This window comes from Oryctolagus cuniculus, chromosome 21 (genome assembly GCF_051225735.1).
Source record: "Oryctolagus cuniculus isolate XC-2025 breed Fujian yellow rabbit chromosome 21, ASM5122573v1, whole genome shotgun sequence".
Classification (NCBI taxonomy): domain Eukaryota; kingdom Metazoa; phylum Chordata; class Mammalia; order Lagomorpha; family Leporidae; genus Oryctolagus; species Oryctolagus cuniculus.
This window is the reverse complement of record NC_142887.1, coordinates 12,229,202-12,255,125: the sequence shown is the minus strand read 5'-3', so window position 1 is coordinate 12,255,125 and position 25,924 is coordinate 12,229,202. Positions and strand designations below refer to the sequence as shown.

At 45.9% G+C, this 25,924-nt stretch overlaps 1 protein-coding gene across 3 annotated transcripts in view; it reads right to left on the bottom strand.

Annotated features, from left to right (window-relative positions):
- Nucleotides 1-25,924, bottom strand: part of RAD9B (RAD9 checkpoint clamp component B) — a 42,874-nt gene that overhangs the window by 9,032 nt on the left and 7,918 nt on the right. For all 3 annotated transcript variants that reach the window (XM_002719765.6, XM_089323110.1, XM_089323111.1), the window contains 6 exons: nt 19,120-19,219; nt 16,348-16,454; nt 6,642-6,748; nt 6,486-6,550; nt 4,141-4,266; nt 1,922-2,159 (listed from right to left, as the gene is read on the bottom strand). In XM_002719765.6, the coding sequence (XP_002719811.5) occupies nt 1,922-2,159; nt 4,141-4,266; nt 6,486-6,550; nt 6,642-6,748; nt 16,348-16,454; nt 19,120-19,219 (743 nt within the window). The remainder of the gene's footprint in view (nt 1-1,921; nt 2,160-4,140; nt 4,267-6,485; nt 6,551-6,641; nt 6,749-16,347; nt 16,455-19,119; nt 19,220-25,924) is intronic.

Genomic DNA, 25,924 nt, shown 5'->3' with positions numbered 1-25,924 from the left:
GGCGCACTGCACTGATCCGAAGGCAGGAGCCAGGTGCTTCTCCTGGTTTCCCAAATGGGTGCAGAGCCCAAGCACTTGGGCCATCCTCCACTGCCTTCCCGGGCCACAGCAGAGAGCTGGACTGGAAGAGGATCAACCAGGACAGAATCTGGCACCCCAACCGGGACTAGAACCCGGGGTGCTGGTGCCACAGGCAGAGGATTAGCCTATTGAGCCGCGGCGCCAGCCTACTTTGTAAGCTTTTAAGAGTCTGAAGTTAATTTTAAAATGAGAAGTTAACAAATAGTCCAGCACATAAATAAGGCATTATGATACGAATGCCACTAGCATCAAAATGGCTATCAAGAGAGAGACAGGGCCGGCGCCGCGGCTCACTAGGCTAATCCTCGCCTAGCGATGCCGGCACACCGGGTTCTAGTCCCGGTCGGGGCACCGGATTCTGTCCCGGTTGCCCCTCTTCCAGGCCAGCTCTCTGCTGTGGCCAGGGAGTGCAGTGAAGGATGGCCCAGGTGCTTGGGCCCTGCACCCCATGGGAGACCAGGAGAAGCACCTGGCTCCTGGCTCCTGCCATCGGATCAGCGCGGTGCGCCGGCCGCAGCGCGCCGGCCGCAGCAGCCATTGGAGGGTGAACCAACGGCAAAAGGAAGACCTTTCTCTCTGTCTCTCTCTCTCACTGTCCACTCTGCCTGTCAAAAAAAAAAAAAGAGTGACACGGAACAGTAATTTCTCTGGAGAATTTGACTATGTGCCAGTTACAAATATTAGGTCAGGGCCAGCACCATGGCTCACTAGGCTAATCCTCTGCCTGCGGCACTGGCACCCCAGGTTCTAGTCCCGGTGGGGCGCCAGATTCTGTCCCAATTGCTCCTCTTCCAGTCCAGCTCTTTGCTGTGGCCTGGGAGGGCAGTGGAGGATGGCCCAAGTGCTTGGGCCCTGCGCCGGCATGGGAGACCAGGAGGAAGCATCTGGCTCCTGGCTTCAGATTGGCATGGCGCGCCAGCTGCAGCGCACTGGCCGTAGCAGCCATTTGGGGGGTGAACCAACAGAAGGAAGACCTTTCTCTCTGTCTCTCACTGTCTAACTCTGTTAAAAAAATATTAGCTCAATTAATTTTTACAATTCCATTTAATGGGTATAATTATTATCCTCATTTTACTGATAAGGAAACTGCTAAGTAACATAGCCAAGTCACCGAGCCAGTCAGTGGCAAGACAGAGCGTTGACCCCGCTGCCTCCCTGTAGCCCCAATGCTTGGACACAGTCTATGAGTGTACACTGTGGAGAGAACTGGGAGTGGAGAACAGGCCTGAAGGCCAGCCAAAGGCTCAGAGCGGTTTGTGGGGAACCTGACCACTGACTCATCACGTAATTTCAGCTTCACAAGAGTTTGTCACAGCAAGGCCATAATTCGCTCTTTCCAACAGAGCCTTTTTAAACTGCAAGGATGTGGCGGAACCGTGGAGTAAAGATTGTTCCACTCATGCTCCTGGAGCGTTCAGGCCTGAGCTCTCCTTGCCCTGGCGAGGAAACTAAAGACCGTTAGGGACCTGAAGCAACAGGAAAACGACCACTTGCTATTGCCTATGGAAAAGTAAGCGCAATGTGTGTGACACAAACATTCACACAGTTTGTATTCAGAGACAGACTAGACTACAGTATAATCCATTCTGGAAAACAAGTGACCAAAATGTCTTCTAGAACATGCTTTGTTAGAAATTACTGACTGAGCAATTTCACTACTTTGTATTGAGATTCTGTAAATCAGACTTTTCTCTATTTGAGACTTCACCTCTCCCCTCCCAAAAAATAAGAACTTGGTTTTCAGGATCTTGGGGGTGGGCTGGGGCAGCAAGAGTGCAAAGGAGACAGCTGATAGGAATTCCTGACCTGCACATGGTTGTGTTTCGACCTTTTCTCTTACCTTCCTGAGGTGTGAACAGCCTGGCCCTTCTTCTGTGTCACTGACAATGCTCTCTGGAACTTCACTGATGTCTGCGTTCACCCCTGTCATGACAGGGCTACCACGGTTTTCCAACGTAGAGATGTGTGTGCAAGTCACATGGGGATGAAATTTTTCGGTTGCTATTCTTGAGATATTCTCTGAGACCTGGCTGGTTACATTTTTACTGGCCTCGGAGTTTGACTGTATCAGATCTGACCTGAGGTATTAAAAGGGATTAAATGAATGAACTGTTTACTTATAAACACATTTTTATGTACCTAAGGGAGCAACGTGGGGACAAAGATAGTACTGGTTTAGGAAAAATACTGAAATAGCACAGAACTAATTTTTGAAAGCTAAGATGCATGTATACAATCATTTGGAAATTCTCCTGATGATTCAAATCTTTCAGTAAAGCAATCCAGTATGGGTGAGATATCCTGTGATAGGATAACAGGACCAAGTTGGGTAAAAAGTTAAATAAATTACTATACATCTAAGTGATAAAATTTTATGCAGTCATTAAAAATCATGCTTTCATGTCATAATCAGTAATATTTGGAACATGTCCATGATATATTTTATGATGAAAAGACAGGATATAAAATTACATGTAGTATATAACCCCAATCTTTTGTTTTAATTTGAGAGGGAGCAAGACAGAGACAAATAGACAGGCAGATGGACAGACAGAGCGCCCATTCACTGGTTTACTTCCAAAATGCCTGCAATGGCTGGGGTTGGGCTGAACTGGACTAAGGTGGGGCCAGGACCCCCACATGAGTGGCAAAATCCAATTACTTGAGCAATCATTGCTGCTGCCCAGAGTTTGCATTGTCAGCTGGAAGCAAGAGCTGGGGCCAGGCCTCAATCCCTTTGTACTCTGATATGAGACCTGGACATCTTAACCATTAGGCTAAACACCTGCCTCTCAATCTTGTTTCAAAATACAAGTACAGGGGCTGGTGCTGTAGCATAGCGGGTAAAGCAGTGTTGGCATCCCATATGGGTACCAGTTTGTCCCGGCTGCTCCACTTCCAATCCAGCTCAGCTATGGCCCGGGAAAGCAGTGCAGGATGGCCTAAGTGCTTGGAACCCTGCACCAATGTGGGAGACCCGGAGAAAGCTCCTGACTCCTGGCTTCAGATCAGCACAGCTCCAGCTGTTGTGGCCATCTAGGGAATGAACCAGCGGATGGAAGACCTCTCTCTCTCTGCCTCTACCTCTCTGTAACTCTGACTTTCAAATAAATATAAACCTTTTTTAAAAAATACAGGTACATGCAAAATAAAAAGTCTGAAAGTCACAGTGAGCCAAATGTTCACAGAAGCTATCTCTAGGTGGGATAATTATTGGGTGAGTTTTATTTTCTTTTTTGTACTTTTCCATATTTTCCAAATTTCTCACTTTAACTTTGTGTTACTTTTTTTTCTAAAGATTTATTTTATTTATTTGAAAGAGTCTACAGAGAGGTAGAGACAGAGAGGTCTTCCATCCACTGGTTCACGCCCCAAATGGCTGCAATGGCCAGAGCTGAGCTGATCTGAAGCCAGGAGCCAGAAGCTTCTTCTGGGTCTCCCACGTGGGTGCAGGGATCCAAGGACTTGGGCCATCCTCCACTGCACTTCCCAGGAGCATTAGCAGGGAGCTGGATCGGAAGTAGAGCACCTGGATCTCAAACCAGCTCCCGTAAGGGGTGCTGGCACTGCAGGCAGGGTTTTAACCAGCTGTGCCACAGCACTGGCCCCCTTTCTAATACTTTACAGTGAAGCAACCCTCTTTCCCCCAAAAGGAACTTTTAAGAAAAAATAAGAAAGAAAAACATTGGTTGTCCCAATATCCCCTGCATCTGGGAGAGTTTGAAGTTGTAAATACAGGCCCAGTGAAATTGAACTCTATTGCTCCAAAGATGGAAAAAACTCAGCTAAAAATTGGAAATGAGTCTTTGCACAGTAACAGAGATACACCAGACACTCCTGGAAGATTCTGTTCAGAAGAGGAAACACAAACATTGGCTGCAAGATCAGCGAGCGCTCCATATTCCAGGTAGGTCTCACTGAAGCTCCGGAGTCAGTCAAATTTCCTGGCTTCAATGCTTCCCTACTCTGTTGTTTCCTAAGTGAATGCTACTGGATTGTCTCAGGAGCATACGGCAGTGGTTTGGCCCAACCAATAAGGAAATGAAAACACGGCCTTACCTGCCTCCTGTCTGTGAAAGACACAGTGATGACTGTGGCGAGGATGCCCTGCTGGGACCGTCATCCAACGTAGCCAGAATAAAGTTTGCTTCCAATAACATATCATCGAGACTTAAAGCCATGGGTCTGAAAAGACGTCAGAGCAAAAACGACACTCATTTTCTGACGGAGATTAGGAACACATTAGAAAGTGATATTTTAGGGGCCGGCATTGTGGCATAGCTGGTTAAGTTTCCACCTGTGACGCCAGCATCTCATATGGGCACTGGTTTGAGTCCTGGCTGCTCACTTCCCATCTAGCTCCCTGCTATGGCCTGGGAAAGCAGCAGAGGATGGCCCAACTCCTTGGGCCCCTGCACCCACGTGGGAGACCCGGAAGAAGGTACAGACTTCTGGTTTCAGCCTGGCCCAGCGTCAGCCCTGGTGGCCATGGGAGAGTGAACCAGTGGATGAAAGATTTCTTTCTTTGTCTATCTTTCCTCTTCTCTCTGTAACTCTGCCTTTCAAAAAATATATATTTTGTTCTGAAGTAAAAAAAAATGCACAATTAAATATCAATTTTGTGTTTTCACAAATTTCACAAATCCTAAGAGCTGAATGGACCTATGGAAATCACAAATCTCATAAAACACATCTTAACCTAACCTCATTTGACTTTTCAGTTCTGAAATATGTATGGTTTCATAGAGACTTAATTTGTTTACGCTGTATAAATATATATATATATATTTTTTTTTTGACAGGCAGAGTGGACAGTGAGAGAGAGAGACAGAGAGAAAGGTCTTCCTTTGCCATTGGTTCACCCTCCAATGGCTGCCGCAGCCAGCACGCTGCGGCCGGCGTGCTGTGGCCGGCACACCACGTTGATCTGATGGCAGAAGCCAGGTACTTATCCTGGTCTCCCATGGGGTGCAGGGCCCAAGGACTTGGGCCATCCTCCACTGCACTCCCTGGCCACAGCAGAGAGCTGGCCTGGAGGAGGGGCAACCGGGACAGAATCCGGTGCCCTGACTGGGACTAGAACCCGGTGTGCTGGCGCCGCAAGGCGGAGGATTAGCCTAGTGAGCCACAGCACCGGCCTGTATAAATATATTCTTGAAGATTTATTTATTTGAAAGGCAGAGTTACAGAGGGAGAGGAGAGACAGAGAGATAGATCTCTCTGCTGGTTCAATCCCCAAATGGCCGCAACAACTGGGTCTGGGCCAGGCTGAAGTCAGGAGCCAAGAGCTTCTTCTGGGTCTCCCATGTGGCTGCAGAGGCCCAAGCACTTGAGCCATCTTCTGCTGCTTTCCCAGGTGCATTAGCAGGGAGCTGGATCAGAAGTGGAGCAGGGGCCAGCACAGTGGTGCAGTGCGTTAACGCCCTGGCCTGAGGCGCCAGCATCCCATGTGGGCGCTGGTTCGAGACTCAGCTGCTCCACTTCCGCTCCAGCTCTCTGCTATGGCCTGGGAAAGCAGTAGAACATGGCCCAGGTCCTTGGGCCCCTGTACCCACATGGGAGCCCGGGAGGAGGCTCCCGGCTCCTGGCTTCGGATCTGCATAGCTCCGGCCGTTGTGGCCAATTGGGGAGTGAACCATCGGATGGAAGACCTCTCTCTCTCTCTCTCTACCTCTCCTCTCTCTGTGTAACTTTCACTTTCAACTAAATAAATAGATAAATCTTAAAAAAAAAAGAAGTGGAGCAGCCAGGTGCCGATATGGGATGCCAGCACTGCAGGCAGCAGCTTAACCCACTGCAACATAGCACCAGCCCCAATATGGCTCTAATTAAGCAATTTATCAGCACTGTGTTTAACTTAAAAGTGTTTCACTCCGGCTGGCACCTTGGCTCACTAGGCTAATCCTCCGCCCGCAGCGCCGGCACTCCGGGTTCTAGTCCCGGTCGGGGTGCCGGATTCTGTCCCGGTTGCTCCTCTTCTAGTCCAGCTCTCTGCTGTGGCCCGTGAAGGCAGTGGAGGATGGCCCGAGTGCTTGGGCCCTGCGCCGGCATGGGAGACCAGGTGGAAGCATCTGGCTCCTGGCTTTGGATTGGCGCAGCGCGCCAGCCATAGCGGCCATTTCGGGGGTGAACCAGCGGAAGGAAGACCTTTCTCTCTGTCTGTCTCTCTCACTGTCTGACTCTGCCTGTCAAATTAAACACACACACACACACACACACAAAACAAAACAAAACCACCCTCTTAATGGCTTCTTTCAAAACTTTATAGTTTGCTATAGTTTTATTGCTAATAAAATCAAGCAATTCCTGAGGTGTGAATTAAGTTCACAGTGACCAACGGGGGTTTATTACTGATATATAAAGAAAGAAAAGAAACAAATTTGGAAAAGTTTCCAAGGACCTACTTCCCAGGAAAATCAAAATGAATGGATATAGGAGCATGTGTAGCTTCTGAAAATATCAGCATCCCCTGGGGAAAAAAAAAAGAAAAAAAAACCTTTAAGTCTTTATTAAAAAAAAATGAAAATTTGGATTTTCATTTGACACAATTACTTGTTTACCTTCAATTCTTTGATGCAAAATGTTATTTCCGTATCCACTCCAATCTGAAAGAAGTCAAACTCATCTGGGCCAACAAACATCTCACTGTACACAGAGTTGGTCAAATCTGTTTCATAATATAGGCAAATAAAGACAAAATTTAGTTGCCAAAGTATTTACTTACTGTTTAGTACAAAAATGTACCCGTAAATGGGGGGGGGTGTCAATAAAGCTACAAATTCTTTAATAGTACTTCATTGACAGGTGGGGTCTATGTCTGCCTGTCCCTTGTCCTTAAATGTGGGTGAGCGCTGGACTGCTCTGACCAAAGGGCCTGCCAAAGTGGCCTGGCACACGGTTCTGGGCCCGGCCGTCAGAGATAGGCAGCCTCTACTTCCTGTCTTCTGCAACACGTGCTGCTGTAACTCAGTCCTGTGGGGCCAGCTTACAGAGGGCACCTGTGTGTAGGCACTCTGGTTAACAGCCCCACTGAGCTCCTCACACCAACCAGGAGCCGTGTGAGCCATCTTCACATCTGCAGATCAGTCCAGGCCCAGCCTGTGCTGAACTACAAGTGCATGAGAGACCCCAAGGGAGAACTGCCCAGCTGAGTCCCATGGACCCACAGAAGCATGAGAGATCACGGTAAGTCATATCTTAAGCCACAGCATTTTGAAGTGGCTTGTTATAAGCAATAAATGACCACAATACCATAATAGCCAATGTATTGTAAAGGGAACTATAATATATGAATATTTTCTGTGTTAATATTTTATTTAATTCATTACATACAATTTTACTTCAAAAATATTAACAAAAAAGATGATTAACAGATAAATTAGATATATCAATCTAAATTACAAAACATAGCTTAGGGGCTGGTGCTGTGGCATAGCAGGTAAAGCCACCGCCTATGGGGCCAGCATCCCATATGGGCGTCAGTTCGAGTCCCAGCTGCTCCACTTCTGATCCAGCCCTCTGCTATGGCCTGGGAAAGCAGTAGAAGATGGCCCAAGTCCTTGAGCCCCTGAACCCACGAGCTCTGGCTCTGGCCGTTGTGTTCATTTGGGGAGTGAATCAGTGAATGGAAGAACTCTCTTCTCTCTTCCTGGCTCGCTCTCTCTCTCTGGCTCTACCTCTTTCCGTAACTCTTTCAAATAAATAAAATAATAATAATAAAATAGTTTACAAAGCGAGTTTAGCTGAGATATAATTCACATATTTACCTTTTCTTAAAGAAGATTATTTATTTGAAAGAGATACAAGAGGTGGGGGGACAGGGGAAGAAAGATCTTCCACCTGCTGGTTCACTTCCCAGATGGCCTCAATGGCCAGGATTGTCCCAGGCCCAAGCCAAGGGCCAGGAGCTTCATCTGGGTCTGCCATGCGGATGCAGGGGCCCAGGTACTTGGGCCATCTTGTGCTGATTTTCCAGGCCATCAGCAGGAAGCTGGATCAGAAGTGGGGCAGCTGGAGCATGAATCAGTGCCCACATGGGCAGTGGCTTTACCTGCTAGGCCACAACTCTGGCCCCAACATTCACCATTTTAAAGTGATAACTCAATGACTTCTAATACACTCCAAAGGTGATGCATCCATCACTATTATCAAATTCCAGAACATTTTCATCATCTCTGAAAGAAACCCTGTCACTCCCCCTCTTCATGGAGGAACGACACTAAACCCTGCCTAGGTTTCCTATCCGAGTCACGGCACCATTATGTCGCTCCCCGTCTTCGTGGAGGAACGACACAGGACCCTGCGCTGTTCTTTCGTCTGCTCGGCCCTTCCCGGGTTTGCTGCTGGTTCTTCCCGGGTTGGCTACCGTCCCTTCCACCTCCGTGGAAGGGCGGTTCCCCCTGGCCACATTCCCCACTTCCGCGGGGGAGCGGCACACCGCCGGCCGGCTCTTCTCTTCTCGGGGGCTGCACAGATGTTCCTTCAGATAGATGTTCCTGGTGCATGTTGTCTCTCTCCTCCTTTATAGTCCTCTTCCACCAATCCCAACTCTGCTACCCACACGCCGAGTACGCTGCTCTCCTCCAATCAGGAGCAGGTCCTGCTGTTTATTGGTTGAACTGGAGGCAGCTGTGTAGAAGCTGTTTCCTCCTCTCCCAGCGCCATATTGTGGGAGAGCAGATGCATAGAATAAGTCTTAATTTGAGTAACAGTCTAGTCCGAGTTGCTCCCCACAAAACCCCACACCTGTTAGCAGTTACTCGTCTTTCTACTCTCTTCCCAGGCCCTGGCAACCACTCCTCTCCTTTCAGTCCCTGTGGGTTTACCTCTTCTAGTATTTCCTGTAAACAGATTGTGCATTACGTGGTCTTTCTGCCTGGCTTCTGTAACTTGGCATGTCTTCTAGGTTCAGTGACATGTAGCAATACTTCATTCTTCTTTGTGGCTGAATGATATTCCATTGTGTGAGCAGACTGCGTTTTGTTTATTCATTCATCATGAATGGAAGGCATTTGGCTTTCCACTCTGACTGTTGTTAACAGCACTGCTGTGAAGATTCATGTGGACTGTGAGGGAGAAGCTCCTTAGTAAAGATGGCAGAAGAACGACTGCCACTTCGACGGGCATACATAAAAACTGCACATACGAGGGTGCTTGAGAAAGTTCGTGTAAAATGAAATTAAAAGATAAGTTTATTTGGTGCAAAAAACATTGAAATCCATGCTTATAAAAGGTCTTCAAAAAGTCTGTGAAATGCATTCAGCCTACTGGTTAAGACGCTGACATCCCACATGGGAGTACCTGGGTTCACTCCCCAGCTCTGGCTCCTGATTCCAGCTTCCTGTTAATGCAACCCTGGGAGGCAGCAGTGATGGCTCAGCACCTGGGTTCCTACCCCAGCAGGGGAGACCTGGATTTCCCGGTTCCCGGCTTCAACCTCACCCAGTATCAGCTTTGAGGACATTTAGAGAGTGAAGAGCAGACAAGAGCTGTCTCTGTCTCTCTGTTTGTCAAATAAATAAATAAATAATTTTAAATGGATGTATTTCAAACATTTTTGCATCAAATAGATATGTTTTAACTTGATTTTCCATGAACTTTTTAAAATACTCTCATAATTATGGGGTACTATGTAAATGTCTCTATATTAGACTTTTCTCAACAACTATTGCCAGATCAAACCCTGACATTTGAAACCTAACATGTACATTCCAAGATAATCAAAGGAATAGTTATTATGCCCTTAGTTACATATTATTTTATGATTTAAAAATGAATGAGGTGCCAAAAGCATCAAAAGAAAAACAAGTAAGAATGATTCCATCAAAATTAAAAACTCTGGGGCCGGCACTGTGGCATAGCATGTTAAGCCTCCGTCTGCAATGCCAGCATCCCATATGGGCACCAGTTCAAGTCCCAGCTGCTCCACTTCCCATCCAGCTCCCTGCTAATGGCCTGGGAAAAGCAGTGGAAGATGCCCTCAAATACTTGGGCCCCTGCCCCAACGAGGGAGACCAGGATCAAGCTCCAGGCTTCTGGCTTTGGACAAGCCCAGCACCGGCAGTTGCAGTCATTTGGGGAGTGAACCAGCAGATGGAAGATCGATCTTTCTCTCTCTCCTCATCACTCTAACTCTCCTTTCAAATATGAATAAAAATAAATTTTAAAAAATTTAAAACTCTGTGCTTCAAAGGACATGATCAAGAAAATAAAGACAGCCCACAGAATAGGAGAAAACATTTGCAAGTCATGTGTCTGATAGGGGCTAATGTCAGGACACTCAGAAGACAAATAACCAGTGGGGTCTGGAATAGCTCAGAGTTCTTTCCTACTCCAGGAGAGATGGAGAAAGGAGACAGAGACCCAGCTCAACAGACACGGGTTGCTTTATTGAAGCAAAGAGGTGGCGAAGTCTCCAAAAAGACTGCACGCTGGGTGTGCTGACAGCTGGGTTTTTATCTGATTAAGGAGGGAATTTGCCCCTACTGGGGGCGGGAGGGAGGTAGAAAGCAGCTGGCGGGAGGGCAGGGGCTCTTTGAAGCCTCTAGGAGCTTTCCTCTTATCTGTGCAGCTTCTCTGTTTTGCCAGTTGCTTTGCAAGGAGTCTGGAAGGCTCTGGTTTGGCACCAAGGGTCTTAGCTAAAGGGAAGAAACCGGTTGGGGGGAGGTGAGAGGAAGGGTCAAGGAAGGGGCAATGTGCTCTTTATATCCTAAGTGAGAAATGGGTAAGGGATTTGAACAGACAGTTCTGCAAAGAAGACACACAAATAACCAATGAATACAAGAAAAGGTGCTCCACATCATTATCACTGGGAAAAGCCGAGTCAGACCTACAATGAGACACCACTTCACACCTACTTCACGGCAACAGTCCAAAAGACAGACAATAACAAGATTGTTGAGGACGTGGAGAAATCCAAACCCTCACAATCTGCCAGCAGTAGTGTAGAGCAGTGTAGCTGCCTTGGAAAACAGTCTGGCACTTTTTCAAGTTCTCAACAGAATCACCATATGACCTAGTAATTGTATTCCTTGGTACATACCCAAGTTAAGTAAAAACGTACATCCACACAAAAGTGTATATGTGAATGCTCAGCCACATTAATTAGAAACACCAAAAGGCAAAACAGTCAAAATGCCCAGCAAGTGAGGTAAAGACAGATAAATCAAATGTGGCGTATCCATACAAGGAATAATTCAGCAATAAAAAGAAAGTACAGATACATACTACAGCATGGAACAACCTTGAAAACATCAGTGAAAGAAGCCAGACACAAAGGGACATTTCACATATGCGACTTCATATTTATAAGAAATGTACCATAACAGGCAGATCCCCAGACACAGAACACAGATCAGTGATGGCCAGGGATTGGGGCTGGGAGGAAATGAAAAGTGACTGCTAAGGGGCATGGGTATTCTGCAGAGGGATGATCACATACTCTGAAGTTGATCATGATGATTGCACAAGGTCTGTGAATACACTAACGATCACTGAATTGTCTACTTTCTGTTTTTGAGATTTAAAAGTATTTGTTAGAATCTGAATTATCTACCTTCAATGGATGAAATGCATGCTCTGTGAATTAAAGCTCATAAAGCCGTTTTTGAAAAAGAATGGATGGCTGGCGCCGCGGCTCATAGGCTAATCCTCTGCCTTGCGGCGCCGGCACACCGGGTTCTAGTCCCGGTCAGGGCGCCGGATTCTGTCCCAGTTGCCCCTCTTCCAGGCCAGCTCTCTGCTATGGCCAGGGAGTGCAGTGAAGGATGGCCCAAGTGCTTGGGCCCTGCACCCCATGGGAGACCAGGATAAGCACCTGGCTCCTGCCTTTGTATCAGCAGGATGCACCGGCCGCAGGGGCCACTGGAGGGTGAACCAACAGCAAAAGGAAGACCTTTCTCTCTGTCTCTCTCTCTCACTGTCCACTCTGCCTGTCAAAAAAAAAAAAAAAAAAGAATGGTGAATTTGAAGGACAGGGGGAAACATAATGTTTTTCTCTCAGACTGTATCCCATTTCCTTCTGCCCCCTCAATATCTGTATACTATTTTTAATTATCTTTGTTCAAATGAGAAATTCAATATAATATTTATACATCCCTCTTGCACTCCCCAGCAATTTAGGGTCTGCTCCAAGTCCACATAAATCAAACTATTTATGTAAAATACCAGAGTTCTTATCTAAATTTATCTGAGGTAAATAAAATTTCTAATGAGAAAGGCAAAAATACAATTTTGATTCACATATATTCTTTGTGTTCTTTTCCATTACAAGATAGTAAAGCTATAAATATATAGTAAAGATATATAAATATATATATATATATAGTAAAGATACTAAAGATATAGTAACTAAAATATCATATAGGAGAACTTTGTGACACTAAGCTCTTGAATGACAATTACATCTATGGGTAAGGCCCACTTAGGAAACCAAACTTTATTTTCTTTTTTATTTTTTTTTTGACAGGTAGAGTTAGACAATGAGAGAGATAGACAGAGAGAAAGGTCTTCCTTCTGATGGTTCACCCCCCAAATGGCCTCCACGGCTGGCGCGCTGCGCCGATCCAAAGCCAGGAGCCAGGTGCTTCCTCCTGGTCTCCCATGCGGGTGCAGGGCCCAAGCACTTGGGCCACCCTCCACTTCCCTCCCAGGTCACAGCAGAGAGCTGGACTGGAAGAGGAGCAACCGGGACAGAATCCGGTGCCCCAATTGGGACTAGAACCTGGAGTGCTGGCGCCACAGGCAGAGGGTTAGCCTAGTGAGCCGTGGTGCCAGCCACCAAACTTTATTTTCAATCCTTCAGCTGAGCAAATTTTTACTGAAAAAGTCTTATTTTCTCACCTGTGTCTGTTAGTGCTAACCAGCAGCAAGTTATATTTCCTTATAGCTATGGACTAATTTCTATTATATTTATTGTTTATTCCAAGGCATCTATTCTTCTTTGTTGCTGTTGTAAGTGTGTTTTTTCCTATCATCATGTCCTCTAACTGAATATTGGTTGTGTATATGAAAATTATCTGGGGCAGGTACTGTGACACAGTGGGATTAAATCACCACTTGAGATGCCCACATCCCATGTAAGAGTGCCAGCTCAAGTCTCAGCTCCTCTGCTTCCAGTCCAGCTTTCTGCTAATGCATCCTGGGAGGCAGCAGAGAAAGGCTCAAGTACTCGGGTCCCTGCCATACACGTGGGAGACCCGGAGAGAGTTCCAGGCTCCTAGCTTTGGCCTGCCCCAGCCCTGGCTGTCTGCAGGCATTTCAGGAGTGACCAGTGGATGGAAGACACTTAACTCACTCACTCACTCTCTCTCTCTCTCTCTCTCTCCCCACCTTCCCTTTCAAATAACTAAAAATAAACATTTTTAAAAACCGATTTGATTTTTTCATATTTGTGTTATATTCTGCTACCTTAATGAATTGTTTTATTGTTTGAGTTAGCACACTATCCTGTCATTTGTACATGCCTCTAATCGACTCCTTGTATCTTTTTTTTTTTTTTTTTTTTTTTTTGATAGGCAGAGTGGACAGTGAGAGAGAGAGAGAGACAGAGAGAAAGGTCTTCCTTTTGCCGTTGGTTCACCCTCCAATGGCCGCCGCGGCCGGCGCACCGCGCTGATCCGATGGCAGGAGCCAGGAGCCAGGTGCTTTTCCTGGTCTCCCATGGGGTGCAGGGCCCAAGCACCTGGGCCATCCTCCACTGCACTCCCTGGCCACAGCAGAGAGCTGGCCTGGAAGAGGGGCAACCGGGACAGAATCCAGCGCCCCGACCGGGGCTAGAACCCGGTGTGCCGGCGCCGCTAGGCGGAGGATTAGCCTAGTGAGCCGCGGCGCCGGCGACTCCTTGTATCTAATTACACTGACTGACAACTCTAATACAATGTTAAACAGTAACGGAGGTAACATCTGTCCTCACTTTGTTTCTGACCTTAGTGGAAATGACACTAGTGTTTATCTATTACGTAAGATACTGGCTTTAAATATATTGAAATACCTGTATTTCATCATGCTAAGAAAATGCCCACCAATTGTCATGTTCTTCAGTGTTTTAATTAAGAATAGATGTAAGGGCCGGCGCCGCGGCTCACTAGGCTAATCCTTTGCCCTGCGGCGCCGGCACACCGGGTTCTAGTACCGGTCAGGGCGCCGGGTTCTGTCCTAGTTGCCCCTCTTCCAGGCCAGCTCTCTGCTATGGCCAGGGAGTGCAGTGAAGGATGGCCCAAGTGCTTGGGCCCTGCACCCCATGGGAGACCAGGATAAGCACCTGGCTCCTGCCTTTGGATCGGCAGGATGCACCAGCCACAGGGGCCATTGGAGGGTGAACCAACAGCAAAAGGAAGACCTTTCTCTCTGTCTCTCTCTCACTGTCCACTCTGCCTGTCAAAAAAAAAAAAAAAAAAAAAAAGAATAGATGTCACAGGTCCAGCATGGTACAGTGAGTTAAGCTGCTGCTTGCAAGGCTGGCATCCCATATAACTTGGTGGTTCAAGTCCCAGCCACTCCACTTCCAATCAGCTTCCTGCTAATTGCATCTGGGAGAGCAGTGGATAACAGCCAGCTGCTTGGGCCCCTGCAACCTCATGGGAGACTGGATGGCTTTCCTGGCTCCCTGCTTCAGCCTGGTCCAGACCTGGGTGTTGCAGGCATTTGGCAAGTGAACCAGAGGATGGGAGATATTTCTCTTTCTCTCTCCCCCTTCCCTCCCTCTCCCCTCTTTCTCCCTGCCTCCCTCCCTGTCACTCTGCCTTTCAGATAAAATAAAACAAATCCCTTTAAAAAGTAGCAGGAGCCCAGGTTTTCTGGCCAACATCTACTGTCACCCAGGCATATTAGCAGGAAGCTGGATTGGAGGCACAAAGTAGCTAAGACTGGAACAGGCACTCTGATATGGATTGTTGGCATCCCAGGCAGTGGCTTAATCTGCTATGCCATGCCTGCCCCAGGTGACTTTTTTATTTGCATGTTTTTGTATTTTTAATTTTCTTCAATGAACACGAATTATATATGCAATAAGAACAAGGGTTAAATGATACATTTCTAAAAGGACCCAACATCACTTTAAATATACATTGAATTCAAAGAAGAAGGCTCAGTCCCTCCCAGTGTGTTAATGTAGAAAAGTTCAAGGATAAGATCATGCCATTGGGTCCCTAGTCAACCATAACTATAGCTGCTCCTAAGAAAGCAATTCACAAGGGACAGCGTCTCCTGGTTACTAAATGGCCATCTTTATTCAGAGATGGCTTAATGAAACATAAAACAGACCCTTTCATGAGCCAAGCACATATTTTCCAGATCATGCACTCCTGGATGCCAAAAAAAAACAAAAACAAACAAACAAACAAACAAACACCCTAGCTGAGAGGAGGGAAGCAGTAACAGCACCTGCACCTTGGAGCCCCAGCTTCTATATTCAGATCCTAAGCTACCACTCCCTGTGACACCAGGCAGGTCACATCATTTCTCTGTACTTTAACTTCTTCATATGTCAAACGAGGATAATAATAGTGCCCATCATAGAGTCGTTATGAAGATCAAATCAATTCAGAAATGTAAACTCTCAAAACAGATCCTGGCACGAACTAAGCATACAGAAGTCATCTGATCCAATGTAAGCCCTGGTTCTACTGGTTTTTCACTTAAAATAGTCCAGTTCCTTCTTTCATATTCTCTCTTCACTGCTGTCACTGAAAACAAATTACCCAGCGTCAAAGAGTATGAAATAGTTTGCTGTGCCAGACAGACCCAAGAAGATTTTCATGATACCCCAAATCCTGATTTAATGGTGTTTTAACTTCGCCATTCCTTCTCCATAACCCTTAGAAGAGCTGACTTAAGCCATTAGTCAGCTTAACATTCACTGTTTCTGCTCTAGATATGTGTGCCATCATGAATATTTTGCATTTCCAATTCAAGGTTTTATGTAGTCAAAGATCAACTCAGTTGGATTGCTGATCTCTTGCTTTTTCATCATGCTAAACACAAAGGATGGTAAAGGATGAGAAAATGACCTTAAAATTTTAACTGAAAATAGATTTTCCTCAGTAGCCATCACCGAATCTTAAAACAACTGAGTTTCAAAGCTAAATATTTTAATTACTGGTTTGTTTAACTTCTAGTAATTCTCAAAAATTCCTATGATTGTTCCAGACTTTATGTTTTTTAGGCAGGAACAAATAGTATGCCATTGATACTTCCTGTTTGCTTAGCAATCAAGAAAGCAGCAAGGAAGTAGTGATCCATCATCACCATGACAGATATAATTCTTACCCATTGATTCCTCATGAGGACTCTTCAGGCAAAAATTCAGCGGAGTAACTGCCAGAGTAACTTCCTCTTGACTCGGTGTAAAAAGAACAATTGCCTCGGCAAGCAATCTACAAAATATAATTTCAGGTCTTAACGTCACTTGAAAAACAAACAGAAAGATATTCTTTAATAAACCGAGGCTCAAAATTTCAATCTGGAAATAAGTAAGTTAGTTAGCTTAGGTTTAGAAAAATTTATTCAAAAGGACTATCATCTTTCTTATACACAAATTGCTATATTAAATTGTAAATTCCTTTAAGACCAAAAGAATAGAAAAATGTGTGAAAGCTGTAATATGTACAAAACACTAGAAACAAATACTATTAATTTCTGTGTGCCCAATACATATTTTTAAATGGTGGCAAGCATTTAGGCTATTATTCAAGATGCCCTCATTTTCACATTGGAGTACTTGGGTTTGATGCATGGATCAAATTCTGATTCTAGCTTCCTGATAATGCAGACTCCGGTAGGCAGTGATGATGACTCAAGTGACTGGGTTCCTGCCACCCATGTGGGAGAACTGGATTGAGTTCTCATCTTGAGGCTTCAGCTAGGCCCAGTCCCAGTCATTGCAGGCATTTGGGGAGTATACCAACAGCTAGAAGTCTCTCTCTATAGATAGATAGATAGATAGAGTTATATATTATATATAATATATATTATATATAAACACACACACATATATATTTATACACACAAATCACATGTTTAAAGTTGTTTGGTTTATGTCTTCCTAATGGCTAATATTGTTGAGCATCTTTTCATGTGCTTTTTGGCTATTCGTGTATCTTCTCTGAAGTAACGCCTATTAAAATCCTTTGCCCACTTTTTAATGGATTGTCTTTTTTATTTTTTAAAATTATTTATGGTTTATTTATTTGAAAGGCATAAAGACATACATAGAGATTTTCCATCCATTGGTTCATTCCTCGGGTACCCACAACAGTCGGAGCTGCCCAGGCTGAAGCCAGGAGCCCAGAATCCAACAAGGTATCCCACACAGATGGCAGGAACAAAATTACTTGAACCATCACTGCTGCCTCGCAAGGTCTTCATTAACAGGAAACTGGACTCAGACGCTGGAGCTGGGAATCAAACCCAGGGATTCCGATGTGGGATACAGACATCTTAACCAATAGGCTAAATGCTCACCCCCTTTTGTTTTTTTAAAAACTGCATTGTAGGGCCAGCTCTGTGCCATAGCAGGTAAAGATGCCATCTGTGATGCTGGCATCCCACATGGGCACTGATTTGAGTCCTGTGTGCTCCACTTTTGATCCAGCTCCCTGCTAATGTGCAAGGGAAGGCAGCAGAGAATGGCCCACAGGCCCCCTGCCACCCATGTGGGAGACCCAAAAGCAGCTCCTGGCTCCTGGCTTTGGTGTGGCCCAGCCCTGGCCATTGTGACCATTTGGGGAGTAATGGAAGTAGATGGAAGATCTCTCTCTCTTTCTCTCTCTCTCTCTCTTTTTCTCTGTAGCTCTGCTTTTCAAATAAATAAAATAAATATTTAAAAAATTGCATTCTAAGTTTTATACTCCTTTTGAAATTGAGGTGCTGGCCAGCGCCACGGCTCACTAGGCTAATCCTCCACCTAGCGGCGCTGGCACACCGGGTTCTAGTCCCGGTCGGGGCGACGGATTCTGTCCCGGTTGCCCCTCTTCCAGGCCAGCTCTCTGCTACGGCCCGGGAGTGCAGTGGAGGATGGCCCAAGTGCTTGGGCCCTGCACCCCATGGGAGACCAGGAAAAGCACCTGGCTCCTGGCTCCTGCCATCGGATCAGCGCGGTGCCCCGGCCGCAGCGCGCCGGCCGCGGCGGCCATTGGAGGGTGAACCAACGGCAAAGGAAGACCTTTCTCTCTGTCTCTCTCTCTCACTGTCCACTCTGCCTGTCAAAAAAAAAAAAAAACCTGGCACCAATATGGGATGCTGGTACTGCAGGTGGCGGCTTTACCCACTACACCAGAGTCAGCCCCAATACTTCCATTTTTTACCTCTGCACTCTTTGATACATTTTGGATGTATTGCAAGAACCATGTACTGACTTTGAAATTAAAATAATAATAATAATAATAATAATAATAAGGCGGGGGACAGTGCTGTGGCATAGAAGGTTAAGCCTCTACCTGCAGTGCAGACATCCCATATGGGCGCTGGTTCAAGTCCCAGCTACTCCACTTCTGATCAGCTTTGTAGTAATGTGTCCTGGGAGGCAGTTGATGATGGCTCAAGTGCTTGGGCCCCTGCCACCCATGAAGGAGACCTACATGAAGGGCTGTGATTCTGGCTTCAGCCAGAAACTTATTCAGTCCAGAACTTATTCCAGACCTCCCATGTGGGTGCAGGGACCCAAGCACTTGGGCCATCTACCACTGCTTTCCCAGACACACTAGCAGGGGACTGGATCAGAAGTGGAGCAGCCAGGACTCAAACTGGAACCCATATGGGATGCCAGCACTGCAGGAGGTAGTTTAACCCACTATGCCAAAGCACCAGCTCCTGAAACTTTAAGGACCACTAAATTATGATGCTACCATTAGATGGTTATTATCTGTTATTATCTTTCTCAAGGCTTCCTCTTGATCCTGTACAGTGATTCTCCAAGTCAAGTTTTAGCTTTAAACAAATAAGCCCTGTAACTGAAAAGTTCCACGGAATTAATTCTTTTCTCTGTGGCCACACTATATTTAGAAAAACAAAAAAATTAATAAATAACAGAGGACTCATTACCTTGGTTGAATCATTAGTGTATTAGTACACATATTCTTTTCAAAAATAACTTGCACAGGCATACTTTCTTGAAAATGCACGTTATGCGTTCTTTTAATACCTTAAAAAAGAAGAAAGCAATATCAATATTTTTAAAGTGTAAAATGAATAGATTTTAAAAGTCTCAGTTTCACAGCCAAATTAAAGCAATAAGCTTAAAGGCACATTAAGCTGGGAGCCGCACTGTTCCTTGACGAAATGAGATTATCCCCCTCTAGTGGACACCATGCAACATCTCACTCTGACCGCATCACACGGTAGAGTCCCTGAACTCCCGTGAAATAGTTTCAGCTGTGTGTCAAACAGTGGTGGCCCACGACTGTGATCCTCTTTCAGCAAAGACTGGTCCTTCTGAGTAGGACTTTTGGTGATCAGACCTCGACATCTGGTTTATGAGTTATTTTCTCAGAGGAAAAGTAGGAAAGGAAGCAATGCAGGTTGAGTAACCCTTATCCAAAATGCTTGGTTCCAGAGGTGCTTCCAATTTCTGAGTTTCCTGGGTTTTGTAATATCTGTGATCTTGCATTGACTTTTACTAGTTGGACATGCCTAACTTGGATATCTGAAATCAAAAACATTTGAGCACATGATGTTCAAAGAGTTTTGGATTTCAGGTTTTGAGTTAGGATGCTCACCCTGAAAACAGTGCCAGGAACTGTAGCACACATTTTATACAATCACTGTCTCTTAACTTCACCTTATCCCTGTGGGGTAGGGACTTAATAGAAGAGGAAACTACACCTTGGTGAGGCTAAGTGACTTTTCAAGGCTATACTGTTTTGTTGTTGTTGTTGTTGTTGTTTGACAGGCAGAGTGGACAGTGAGAGAGAGAGACAGAAAGAAAGGTCTTCCTTTGCCGTTGGTTCACCCTCCAATGGCCACTGCGGCCGGCACACCGCGCTGATCCGATGGCAGGAGCCAGGTGCTTCTCCTGGTCTCCCATGGGGTGCAGGACCCAAGCACTTGGGCCATCCTCCACTGCACTCCCTGGCCACAGCAGAGAGCTGGCCTGGAAGAGGGGCAACCGGGACAGAATCCGGCGCCCCGACCGGGACCAGAACCCGGTGTGCCAGCGCCGCTAGGTGGAGGATTAGCCTAGTGAGCCGTGGCGCCGGCCAAGGCTATACTGTTTTAACAGGTACAACTAGAATTTGAATTTGCATGTAGAACTCATAATGAAGTCCAGGTAGGCAAGATCTTTCTCCTGCATAATAACGTTGCAGTGAGAAGGCAAAAGGATTCACTAGAAACATTTCTCAAATTATGTGGTTTATAACTGAATTAACAGCATCCTGAGGACTGGCATTGTGGCACGGCAGATTGAGCCATCACCTACGATGCCAGCATCCCATATGGAGTGCCAGCTCAAATCCTGGCTGCTTTGCTTCAGATCCAGAACCCTGGCAATGTGCCTGGAAAACAGCAGAAGATAGCCCGAGTGCTGGGGCCCCTGCCACCCATGTAGGAGACCTAGATGGAGCCCCTGGCTCCTGGCTTCTGCCTGACCCAGCCCTGGCTATGGCAGCCATTTAGGAAGTCAATCAGCAGATACAAGTTCTCTTTTCCTCTCTCTCTGCCTCTCTCTCTCTCTCTGTATAACTCTATCTTTCAAAAGAATACATTTTTTTTAAAAAATACACTTATTAACTTAATAAATATTTACTGAGCACCTACTATGTACCAGGCTGTATTAGTTTGCTCTGGGGTTTTTCTTGGGGGGGGGGGTGAATTTTTGTTTATTTATTTAAATGGACTTCTCTACTATTTAAATAGATTTATATGTAGTATTTGTACATTTTTATGTAGTACAGTGCAATATTTCCTATCAGATACACAGTACAAACTGATCAACCAGACAAGCAGCCTTTCTGTTTACTTGTTTTTGTGTTTAGGGCCTATCGTTTCTTCTCTTCCATTTCTTTATACAATATATAATATATAGTATTGTTTTAATTTAAGGATTTACTTATTTGAAAGGCAGAGAGAGATCTTCCATCCTCTGGTTCACTCCCCAAATGGTCACAGTAGCAGGCAGAACTTGAACAGGTGCTCTGATTTGGGATGCCAGCCTCATAAGCAGTGGCCTAACCAATGCACCACAATACCAGCGCCATAAAACATTTTTAACCACTTACCCTACGGTGCTGCAGACTCAACCTGTTATCTCCATCTGAAGATATTGTGGTACCTACATATTAGTTAGCTTTTTCTAAATAACAACCACTGCAAAACTTACTGGCTTAAAATAACAAACACTTGCTACTCATGATTTACCTGGCACTGGGCTTAGCTGTGGCAGGATCATCTAAGGACCTCATTTTCCCACCAAGGGAAAACCACGTGGGAAACCCGGAAAAAAGTGCCTGGACCCTGCCTTTGGCCTGGCGCAGCCCCCGTCATTGTGGCCATTTGGGGATTGAAGTAGCAGACAGAAGATCTCCCTCTCTCTCTCTGTCTCTCCTCTCTCTGTATAACTCTGATTTTCAAATAAATAAATAAATCTTTTTTTTTTTTTTTTTTGACAGGCAGAGTGGACAGTGAGAGAGAGAGACAGAGAGAAAGGTCTTCCTTTGCCGTTGGTTCACCCTCCAATGGCCGCCGCGGCCGGCGCGCTGCGGCCGGGGCACCGCGCTGATCCGATGGCAGGAGCCAGGAGCCAGGTGCTTTTCCTGGTCTCCCATGGGGTGCAGGGCCCAAGCACCTGGGCCATCCTCCACTGCACTCCCTGGCTACAGCAGAGGGCTGGCCTGGAAGAGGGGCAACCGGGACAGAATCCGTCGCCCCGACCGGGACTAGAACCCGGTGTGCCGGCGCCGCTAGGCGGAGGATTAGCCTAGTGAGCCGCGGCGCCGGCCAATAAATAAATCTTTTAATAATAATAAACCACACAAGGATTATTTAAGGAGCTGGAACTAGCAGAGAACAAAACAGACAAAAATCTCTGTCCTCATAGAGCTTATGTTCTAGTGAGAGCAGATAGACAAGAAGACAAACAGGACAACAGGCCTTGGAGCAGGGCACACACCTCAGGGAGGAAGCACACTGAAGCTTCTGAATTATGGAAGATCCTAATCCAAGATCTTTGGCTTTCCCTTGGGTAAAATGGGGAGCTATCTGAGAGATCTGAGCACTGCAATCACATAATCTGACCTGTTTTTCTTTTTTATTTAAGAGTGAAAAAGAGCATACACACTCTCCCATCATAAGTTCGCTCTCCAAATACCTACAAAGGCCAGGACAGTCTGGGACCAAAGCCACAAGCCAGGAATGCGACAGAAACCCCATTACTTGAGCCATCACCACTGCCTCCCAGGGTCCACATTAGCGGGAAGCTGGAGTCAGGAGTCAGGGCAGGTATTGAACTCAGGTACTCCGATGGAACATGGGGTATTAACAACTAGGCCAAACGCCCACCTCAATCTGACCTATTTTAGAGGGATCAATGTGGCTTCTGTTTTTAGAGACACAAGTATCAAAAGCTGACATTTCTTATGTATTTTAAAATATATTTGCAAGTCGCTTTTGGAGGAGATAGTTATAAATGCACATAGTGTACAATGCAAAAGATATCAAAGAATATTCAGGAAAAAGGAAGTCACCTCCGGTTCTGAGTCGTGCCCCCCACCCCCAGAAGCAACTACAGTTACCAGTTTCTGGGGCGTTCTTTAGAAATAGCCTATACATGCCCATATAACAAATCTATACCCACATAACAAACATTTGAAAAAATGAGAACTGGTAGAGGACGGAGAAGCTGAGCATCCCTGATGCTCCTTTCCTTGCTAATTGCTTTCTTCCCCTTTTTCCAAATGTATGCACGCAAAACACTCTCAGCCTTTACCTTCACACTTCTTCATCTTAGAATGCCTCTCAGTTCTGCGGTTGCAAATTTATCCACATTTACCCTGCAATGCTGTCATCCCATGTGGGTGCCAGTTCAAGTCCCAGCTGCTCCACTTCCAATCCAGCTCTCTTGGCCTGGAAAAGCAGCAGAAGATGGCCCAAGTCCTTGGGTCCCTGCACCCATATGGGAGACATGGATGAAGCTCCTGACTTCAGCCTGCACCAGCCCTGGCTGTTGTGGCCATCTGGGGGGTGAACCAATATTTGGAAAATATCTCTCTCTCTGGCTCTCCCTCTCTCTAATTTTTACTTTTTTTTTTTTTTTTAAGATTTGTTTAGTCATTTGAAAGGCAGAGTTACAGAGAGGCAGAGGTAGAAAGAGAGATAGAGAGAGAGAGGTCTTCCATCCACTGGTTCACTACCCAGATGGCTGCAATGGCCAGAGCTATGCCGATCCGAAGCCAGGAGCCAGGAGCTTCCTCCAGGTCTCCCACGTGGGTGCAGGGGTCCAAGCACTTGAGCCATCTTCTACTGCTTTCCCAGGCCATAGCAGAGAGCTGAATCAGAAGTGGAGCAGCTGGGACTCAAACTGGCGCCCATATGGTATGCCAGCACTGTAGGCAGCAGCTTTACCTGCTATGCCATAGCACGGCCCCTTGACTTTCAAATAAACAAATAAATCTTAAAAAAAGAAAAAGAAGTGGAAGATTAGGTTGAGCCATGCATATGACCCAATACTGAATTTTTTCATTACATGAGCCAGTATTATTCTTTATTGTTGACCAGTTTGTGTTAGACAGTCTGGTTTTTTCTCTTTTTCCTCACTTGTAACCTAACACATACAACTACCCTACAAAAACAAAAAATTAACCAATCACAAATATTTATTGGACACTAATCAAGCCACTTTAGAGATACTTCAAAAACTGAACACTGGGTTGTTTAGAATCCAATGGGCAGGATGGGCCTTTGGTGTAGCAGTTAAGATGCCAGCATCCCATATCAGAACACCTGGTTTGAGTCTTCACTCCACTTCTAATTCCAGCTTCCCACTAATGTACTCCCTTGAAGGCAGCAAGTGATACCTCAAGGACTTGGGTCCCTGACTAGATGGGAGACCCAGACTGACCTCCAGGCTCCTGGTTTTGGCCTAGCCCAGGCATACTGTTATAGTCATTTAGGATGGAAGATCTATCTTTTTTTTTTTTTTTTTTTTTTTTTTTTTTTTTTTTTTATTTTTGACAGGCAGAGTGGACAGTGAGAGAGAGAGACAGAGAGAGAAGGGTCTTCCTTTGCCGTTGGTTCACCCTCCAATGGCCGCCGCTGCAGCCGGCGCACCGTGCTGATCCGATGGCAGGAGCCAGGAGCCAGGTGCTTTTCCTGGTCTCCCATGGGGTGCAGGGCCCAAGCACCTGGGCCATCCTCCACTGCACTCCCTGGCCATAGCAGAGAGCTGGCCTGGAAGAGGGGCAACCGGGACAGAATCCGGCGCCCCGACCGGGACTAGAACCCGGTGTGCCGGCGCCGCTAGGCGGAGGATTAGCCTAGTGAGCCGCGGCGCCGGCCCTTATCTTTCTACTATCTAATCTCTGTTGTTCTGTCTTTCAAATAAATAGATTTTTGAAATTTATGAAAAAATCTACTGGTGGAGCTAGTGTTTTGGTTCAGTGGGTTGTGCTGCAACTTGAACTGGAATGCCAGATCAAGTCCCCATTGCTGCACTTCCAAGCCAGCTCAATGGTAATTGCCTGGGAAAGCAGTGGATAATGGTCCAAGTCCTAGGCTCCTGACTTGAGCCTGGCTGAGACCTGACCATTATGGTCATTTAGAGAGTGAATCAGTGGATGGAAGATCTTCTTCTCTTTCACTTTGTCTTTCAAATAAATGCATCTTTTAAAAACATCCAATTGGGGGCCGGCATTGTGATGTAGCAAGTAAAACCACTGCCTGCAGTACTGGCACCCATATGGGTGCTTGGTTCCAGTCCTGGCTGCTCCACTTCTGATCCAGCTCTCTGCTGTGGCCTTGGAAAACAGTAGAGGATGGCTCAAGTCCTTGGGCCCTTGCACCCACGTGGGAGACCTGGAGGAAGCTCCTGGCTCCAGGCTTCAGATCGGCCCAGCTCCAGCCATTGCAGCCATCTGGGGAGTGCACCATCAGATGGAACACCTCTCTTGCTCTCTCTGTCTCTGCCTCTCTGTAACTCTGCTTTCAAATAAGTAAATAAATCTTTAAACACACATACACACACACACACACATCCAACTGGCAACAAGGGCAGAGGATAATTGTAATCACAGCATTAACTGGCTAAGAGCACTACCTCTGTGTCAGGCTCCATGCTATGTGCTTCACACTTGAGACCTCACTTTATACTCAAGAAAACCCTGTAACATGAGGGTAGGTGAGATTACACCCATTTTGAACAGAACAAAATGAAGATTTGGAGAGTTTATGTACTGTCACAAAGCTAATAAGCAGAGTAGAATTCACACCCACATCTTTGGAACATCAAGGCTTACTATGCTTTTAATCATGGTGATTTCATTATTTTGCTATACACAAACTAAAGTTCAAAGAATAGGAAAAAAGTTAAATTACTGGCATTTTTTAGGCAAGAAACATAAATATATGCTAAAATAAAAACATTAAGGTAAAATTAACTAATACAGAATAAATTGTAACAGTAAGATAAAAATCCATACGATCATTCCACTATAAAAAATGATTTAGGAGGCTGGTGCTGTGGCATAGTGGGTAGAGCCACTGCCTGCAGTGCTGGCATCCCATATGGGTGCTGGTTCTAGTCTTGGCTGCTCCTCTTCTTATCGAGCTCCCTGCTGATGGCCTGGGAAAGCAGTAGAAGATGACCCAAGTCCTTGGGTCCCTGCACTCACATGAGAGACCCAGAAGAGGCTCCTGG